We start from the raw sequence: 8,502 nt of genomic DNA, 5'->3' as shown, positions 1-8,502 counted from the left end.
CTTCATTCAACATAATATACTATGACTTATTTTAAGCCGTTAACTTTGATCAGTGCTGGTTTGAGCTCTTTGTAACACGATGATACTTCCAGTTCAATCATATACTCTAACAGCTGTTTGTTGATCTGTTCGATTTTCCATTACAGATGCAGACAAAGTGAGAGGCAGACGTTTTGTGTCGATATCTTTATATTGAAATTCATGAAGTATACACAATGCATCCTACACTATAACAATTTCCACACGTTGATAATGTTTTTTTGTTGGTGGATGATAAAGCTACGTTTTGGCATTTAATGAACCAAACAGCAGTCTGACTGAGAAGCTTTGAGCAATACAAACATTAAAAACGTAAAACATGGTTGTGGATTATTAATAGCACGACAGCAGGTTCGTAGGAACAAGTAGGCGACATTAGTTATAGTTACGCAGTAGAAAATCATAAACAAAAACTCAATATTCATTTTTCTTTTTTTTAAATGTTTGTTATATACAACCCAGTGCCTTTAGAGGGACGGCCCTTTATTTCTTCATCCGGACCGTTTCTCTGACATCACCAGTAGATTTCAGCCAATCCAGCCATTCCTCCTTCAAGTCAGACGCAATTTACAGTAACTGTTCGTGTTTAGGCTGGCAAAAGAAGAAGAGGAAGTCTAATCCCATCCGTGAAATATGAATACAAATCAAAATATTGTTGAGCCCCGTTTATAGTCGGCTAAATGTGAAGGCACACACACACACACACACACACACACACACACACACACACACACACACACACACACACACACACACACACACACACACACACACACACACACACACACACACACACTCTTTCAACCCCCTCCATCCCTCTGGACTGATTTAGAGTGTCATGTTGACCCCTGTGACTGATCCACGCTTCAGGTGCAGAACTTCATTACTGGCAGTTGACAAGTGTTCCTTATCTGCCTCTACAGTCCCAGCAGTACAGCATACACCGATCTGTTCAACACGTCAACCCTCTCAGTACTGGGCAGCGTCTGTTTCTCCTGAACGCATCGATTCATTCGAGACGTGAATTTATCGAGGTGTTTTGAAATGTTTCACAAGGATTTTTTTTTTTGCTCCACGCCGGTTCGATGAAGTCGATCCATTACTGTCGATTTTTTTTTTTGGAAGCAGTGAAATGCTTGTGCTGCGGTTCTCCTGTGTTCCGCCTCGTCCCAAAACGGTGCTGCCGCTGAGACGAGCGCAGGCACCCGGAATAAACACCGGTTCCCGTCGCGTAGCCGCAGCCGTCTGCAGACGAGCCGTTTGTCACGCGGCCAGGAGGACATGCACCAGGACACAGCAGAAGCTCTCTCCTTACCGCTAAACCAGAGTCCACCTTTGACTCAACACCGGACACGAGCTTTTAGTGCCAATTCTGACCCTCTCATCATTTGCTGCATCACGTAGCATATATTCCAATTACACGGATTTGGAAAATCACATGCCTCATCTTCTTGTTCCTAGCTGTCAACAGCTTACGCTAAAGTCAAGCCAGTCTGATTCTCTGTCCATGTGACCTTCCTGGTAGTTGTTTAAAAACCTCTCTCACGGATTCGGCGTGTTTTCCGTTTCCTCGCCCTTCTGTATAAAGAGAACCATCTCGCCCTTTCTAATATTTTTTTACCATAAAGTGACCGACTGTTTGTTGTACCCGCCTTCTTGTAAAATTAAAATACACAACACAGCCTGCCACAGCCGCTGAGCAAAGTGTCAAACGTGACCCTGCCAGGCAAGATCCAAGGTCACAGATCAGCTGACGCCAGAGTAGGGGGGGGGGGGTTAAAGGTGTGTTCAAGTGCAGCAGGAATTCAAACGCTCTGTGTATGCGTGTGTGTCCTTTCCATTTAGACTTTAGTGATGTTTGGGGCTTGTAAGCAGCGTTGCAGCGCTCTGGGGTTCAACAGTGATCTTTCACACATGCATCATACATGTAGAACACATGCATCATACATGTAGAACACATGCATCATACATGTAGAACACATGCATCATACATGTAGAACACATGCATCCTACATGTAGAACACATGCATCCTACATGTAGAACACATGCATCCTACATGTAGAACACATGCATCCTACATGTAGAACACATGCAGAGGTTTGGGTGGTTTGGAGCTTCTTTTTTTTTTTAGTTTCTTTGTGCTGGGACATCCAAACCAAAACAAACCTCAACCATGTTGTATGTCTGACATATGTGAGAAAGATGCTGCTGCTTCAACAGCTTTTATGTTTCTGTCCTGACTGTAAATTATATATATATATTCATATCCACTGGTATCATCTATCCACCGTCGGATCAAGGCTTTGTCAGCAAACGTCTCTGTAGCATCATTCATAAACACATTTGAACATTAACGGACAGCCAGGGAAAACGTGTTCCCCTTACATGCATGTACACACACACACACACACACACACACACACACACACACACACACACACACACACACACCCTTAGTGCTTTTCCCTTGGACTTCAACGCGCTGCCTCGCTCTTTCTGTCGCACACATTGAAACATTATTTCAGTCAATTATTTATGCATTCAAACACATTTTTTTTACAGTCTCGCACACATGAACAGTCAACACAAATCAGAAAAAAACAAACATGCGTGCTTATACACACACACACACACACACACACACACACACACACACACACACACACACATGCTCATTACATAAGCACAGTCATGTACATACATAGAAAGAGAAACGGTATTGATCAACGTAAATTAGAAAAGCTCAGTTTGTGAAAAGGTGTCTATTAGCTCTCGTACCTAAGTCAAGGGACCGGTGGGTTTGTGCCAGCGGTGAAGAAGAAGAGGGAGGCAGAGCAGTAGTGAGGAAGGACGGAGTGTTCAATTCTCTATCCCATCAGGACAGAAACAGTTCAGGTGTCCTACCTTGCTTCTGCGGGTCATTGCTATCAGTAGTTCAAAGACAGAAATAAACGGACTTTTCTTGACACTTTTCTTTCTGTGACCGGCGGAAGCACAGTGTGTCTCTGGGGAAAGTGGTAGCGTTGTACTTCATCTCATGACTTTTAACCCCTTCATCAGCACATTTGTGCTGTAGTCATTCGGGGTGGAGAGGAGAATAAATGGAGGGGGGGGGGGGTGTTTAGATCAGGGGCGGTAGGAACGGGGAGACGGAGAGGGACATTCTTGATAAGAGGACGTAGTCTCGGTGAGACTGCATGAGGGGCTCATCAGGTTAGGTGGTCTCCTTGCCCTGGGTCCCAGTGACGGTCTTGATGGAGCTCAGCGTTCGGTTGAACCAGGTCTTCTTGGCAGCCTGCACTTCGTTGAGGGCCAGACCCAGGTGGTGCTCTAGATCCTGGATAAACAGGAAAGACAGGATCACTGTGACTATCACAGAACAGGATAGTCGAAACAGGTCCGCCAATAAATAGCTAAATGAACAGATTCATGTGAATCTCACACTGTGTAGCTTGATTCGGGTCAACGCTGTGTCGGCGTACCTGGATTTTGCACTCAGCCTCCACAAGCTGCAGTTTGGTCTGAGCTAGTTCCAGCTCCATCTCTCTCAGCTGGTTCTTCAAGTCCTCCTTCTCCTCGTCGGTCTCCTCGGCGCCCCCAGCTGTTGCCGAGGTCACGGCGGCCCGAACACGGCCTTCTTTGTTGAAGAGGCTGCTGCACTTCTCACAACCTTCCACTTTGGACTAGGAAGGGATGAGAGAGAGAAGGTTAGAGGAAAAGGAGGTAACAAAGGCTTCTGCTCCTAATGTACCACTCTGTAGCCTTCAAAGTGGAACAAGACAGTGACTTCATTATGACTCTTTAACAACATGCATCGGCAATAAACGGTTTGATTCTGATGATGTCATGACTCTTTGTGACACGCTACACTGTGACATTTAAATTACATTTTTCAACATTAAATATTTAGACTTTTATCTTGTTTTGATATACTTCACTATGACTTTCAAAAGATACTATTCCAAGACTTTTTTCGACGTACTATACTTTGACGTTTTTGAGATATTTTGCAACAAATACTACTATGACATTTTTTTTTAAACTTTTCAACATACATTACTATGACTATAAAACCACTTTTTTTAAAATACTTTACTATGACTTTTTGAAATACACACTAACATTTTGTCAACATAGACTACAACAGTTTTGTATTGTTTTTCGACATACTATACTATCATTGTATTACTTCTTACGACATACTTCCTTTTTCCAACATACTTTTTAAAATACTAGACCATGACTATTTTAGATGTACTATACTGTGACTTTTGCCTTTACTGTTTTTCACTAGTACAGTGACGTCTTTCACTTTTTCCGACATAATATAATAATATAATACAACATTTTCAAGATTATTTTTTTCACATTGATGACTAAGACATTTTCACTACATAATACATTATAAATGTGAATAACAAACTATTATATAAAGAATTTTGGCAAAGTATATTATTCCTTTTTTATGCCATTTATTGGCCAGTATATATTTTATGGCATGCGATACTATTTTTCACCATGTTTTTTTATAGCACATATTCTGTGACATGATCTCAACATGTCATCCATCTTTCTACAGGGGAGATATTTGAATAACTGGAGCTCTGCTCTGCTTAGTAACTGAAGCATGGCAGCTCATTAGTGCAGACGACCACACACACACACACACACACACACACACACACACACACACACACACACACACACACACACACACACACACACACCAACCACACGTCCCCTCCTCCGTCAGGGCTGCGCTCCACCCTGCCCTTCTGGCAAAGAGTTGCTTTTCGGTTGCTCTTTTATGTAACGACCTATTATTTGTCACAGAGCATTTTGTGCGAGCAGCTACAGAACATCACTGCGAACGGAGACAAGCTGCCTTACGTAAGATTCACCGTTGCTCCCTGATCTTCTAGCGTTAGCTCATTTAAGCACCGGTCGCTGTGGGAGTGGGGCGCTGAAGCTACGACTGTAGGTGTCTGGAGGCGTACAAATAGTCAGCCTCAGACGAATTCAAGAGAATACTGCTGCGGACACACAGATACACATGCACCCATGATGTACAGACGCTTAGCAGACTTAGTCTTTTGAAAGCTCAAGGTTGTGTTCCTTAGCAACAACAGTTGACGGCTGTGATTTCATACCACTCCCACCTTTTGTTTGGATTAAACTGTCAACTGAATATGAATATGATAGTAACGTTTCTACGCTCATCACTGCAGAAGTGGATGAGAGCATTAATGACGCTGAAAGTGTTTCTGTCATCACTTTAAATAGAGTTGTAGTGAATAAGTATGACAGTACATTATGCAAACATTTCTAATGAACACTGTTACAATGATATAGTGTTCACTGTTCCCCTACTTATAATTGCGATTGCTGACGGTTATATTGCATTTGCTGCACCATAGTTATTAAATAATAAAAAGGACAAGAACTAACAAGATGACGGACTTGCAGACACCGTGCACCAGGAGAAGCCCCGCTCCATCCTTTACAGAACTTACCCTCGGTGCAATAAAGCTTTTGTGAGTCCTTGGGCAGACCCTGACAGAGCTCTTTGCCAAGATGGCCGTTGGCCCAGCTGCAGTCTAAACAAACAGCTTCTCAGCCAAGTGCTGGAAGCGCGATGCCTGGCCCTACCTCATTGGATTTCACTGCCAAGCAAGACAATGACGTGGCAAGATAGCTCCCGACACACCTGCAACCTCAGGAAGTGAGAGCTCTGAACTGTTCATGTCAGGCTCTGACGTTCTACACGGAGGTACCAGCTGGATCTAGTGTTACTGTAGAGGGTGTGAGAGTCGTCCGGACATCGACACTACGATGGTTGAAGGGATTCTCTTTGATTCATGTGTGTGGGTGCACACAGCGGTGTTTCGAGGTGTGTGTGTGTGTGTGTGTGTGTCAAATTCACCCGGATTTTCTCCAGCTCTCCTCGGTTGGCGGTCTGTTGTTTCTCCAGTCGTTCGCTCAGCTGGGAGCAGATCTATAGGAACCAGAGACAGAGACGGTTGTTCAGTCACGGTGTTTTCAGACCGTCATCGACAGGATCAACAATTCACCTAAGATGTCCATTCAGCGTGACAACACCAGTATTGTTCCACTGAGAAAGACTTTATTTTGACTCTACTGAACACAACCTTGTTTGTGTTAATTGCTAAATCAGTCTCTGTGGCAGAGACTTCATCCTCTCTTACTCTTTAGTCTATTGATGATGTCATGAGGTGCTGCTTCTACAGCACGGCTCACTGGATGTACACATCTTTTTCTCCTCCTCCTATACCTAAAACCTAAAGCTACAAACACTCTGACAGACGTGCAAACACACACACACACACACACACACACGCACGCCCACACACTTGTGCTCTGCCTTGCAGACGAACGGAGGAATCGATGGGACATGACTCATTCTAACGGGAACATCGGGTCGTCCCACCTCTCTGTAGACAGACTCTGTGTGTCTCTATCTGCTCCTGCTCTCCCTGGGTCTCTCATACTCCTTGTGGCATGTGCTGCACGTCTCCATCCTCCTCCTTTAGGGATCAATCTATACATCTATCCGTGTCTCTTTAGCCGAGCAGATATCCATCCCTCTCCTCCTACACGTCTTTTATCGCTCCCTCCTGTCATCCTCTCCTTCATTTACTTTCAGCTGCCGTCACTGAACCCGTCTCTCTCCCTTCCCTTCATCACTACCGATCACTTATCCCTCTTGATCGAGCAGCTGCCCCCTTTGCTCGTTTACTCTGCCTGCTTCCTTCTTGTAAACCAGTGGTTCTCCACGGCATGCCGTACATCTTTCCACTTTGTCGAGCTTTAACTTGAGCCGCTGGCGGCCTTCAATGCGTTTTCTATGATTTGTAGAAGGGCTGCATGAGACGGGGTCGATGTCGGTCTACAGTCAGGAATCCTAGAAGCTAGTAACGGATTATTTTGCTTATTCAAATTTAGGATTTAGGATTAAATTTTTTCCCCTTTTTTGCAATTTTCTCTGTTTTCTCTGCATGCATGCATTTCATGTGCTTACAATGGGCATATCGTAAGCACATGATACTTTAATTGCTTCATCATTCTAATACCATATACTGCTTTGAACTAGAATCAAACAATTGGGATGCATTGCTCTATCAAATGTTCTGAATATTTCAGTGTGCGGGGTCAACATATTTGAAAACTGTAAGACATAGATATAATGCTAACAGGGCGTCAGAGACACGAGCAGCGGAACATGTCACTGTCCCTCGCCTGTACCCAGGAGGCCTGAGTGGGATTACAATACGCCACTCGACTGGTTTCAGCTTCACCATTAACCGATGTTTCTCTGTCCTCGTGGGCTGGAGGGGCTGTTAGCAAACAAAGCCTTTTTTTTTTTTTTTTTTTAAGCTCTAATCCCACAAAAAACGAAACAGCCACTGAAATATGAAAATGCGATTTGAAGTATAATTTGAGTTATCTGGGTTGGAGAACAATGCAGGCTATTTTTGGGCGCATTTCTCAACACGTCAATCCCAGAGGATTGAATGCTGCTGTCCTCCCTCTGCTCTCTCTGCCACAGACTTGTGTTAATTTTCTCCCTCTCGCCATCCATCAACCCCTTACTCCCTGTCACAAAAATAACAAAGCTCCATTTTCACATTTTCGCTCTGCTCAGCTGCATGCTAGCGATCCGAAGGCTGCTTTCACCCACAGAAACGCACACAACCATCAGTGTTCAGATCGGCTGTCAATTCTAGTCTGCTGCCACTATTTTTAATCTCAGGTGAAGTTAAGATCAGTTTCTAAATTAGTCCTCTGGCTATTTCTGTCTGCCTCCACAGGGAGCAATAGGAGCTGGATATTGTTGCATAATGATAGTAACAGTACTTGATCTAGGTTTATATTTAAGCATTAAGTGACAGGATGAGATCTGAGAGGATGAAAATCAGCGTGAGACGAATTCGGAGAAACAGGAACTAAAAATATGCTCACAGGCTCATCAAAGGCTCTGGGTTCAGCTTAAGGCCATTTGGTAAAATTAGATGTTTCTAGATGAATGACTGGAAACAGATCAGCTCTTATATTGTTTTTGAATATTTGTGGATAGTCCTGTCACGGTAATGGCTCGATGAGAGCTTAGTTCTGAAAAGATCTGTAAGATATTTTTGATTATCTTACAACAATGACGGTATTTTATAGGAATGAATACAAAAACCTTTCAAGATGCAACAGTAACTCAACGATGTGTGATACTGAATACTCTGACTGTGTATACGTTGTTCCCTTTTATTTAAATGTATTTACTTTCCACCATCTTCTTGGAATACATTTCTTACATACTGTATGTTTACTTATTGGGATATACTTATATAAATTGGTATAATTGTTGGTGGGAGAGGGGAGGTAGAAGAGGTTGTGATGATGGATCGAAAACAGAACATCGCAAATAAAGTGTTTCAAAAACAAGAAAACCA

General features: G+C 43.3%; 1 protein-coding gene across 3 annotated transcripts in view; it reads right to left on the bottom strand.

Annotated features, from left to right (window-relative positions):
• Positions 1-748: 748 nt before the first annotated feature.
• The window catches only part of LOC137868852 (rab GTPase-activating protein 1), a 54,249-nt gene continuing 46,495 nt past the window's right edge, over positions 749-8,502 (bottom strand). For all 3 annotated transcript variants that reach the window (XM_068705828.1, XM_068705826.1, XM_068705827.1), the window contains 3 exons: positions 5,964-6,035; positions 3,523-3,723; positions 749-3,377 (listed from right to left, as the gene is read on the bottom strand). In XM_068705828.1, the coding sequence (XP_068561929.1) occupies positions 3,255-3,377; positions 3,523-3,723; positions 5,964-6,035 (396 nt within the window). In that variant the 3' untranslated portion in view covers positions 749-3,254. The remainder of the gene's footprint in view (positions 3,378-3,522; positions 3,724-5,963; positions 6,036-8,502) is intronic.

This window comes from Cebidichthys violaceus, unplaced genomic scaffold (assembly GCF_023349555.1).
Source record: "Cebidichthys violaceus isolate CVI_PGR_0920_01 unplaced genomic scaffold, fCebVio1.0.p SCAF_12, whole genome shotgun sequence".
In the NCBI taxonomy this organism is placed as follows: domain Eukaryota; kingdom Metazoa; phylum Chordata; class Actinopteri; order Perciformes; family Stichaeidae; genus Cebidichthys; species Cebidichthys violaceus.
Note: the sequence above shows the minus strand (reverse complement) of the source record. Positions and strands in the feature narration are given on the sequence as shown.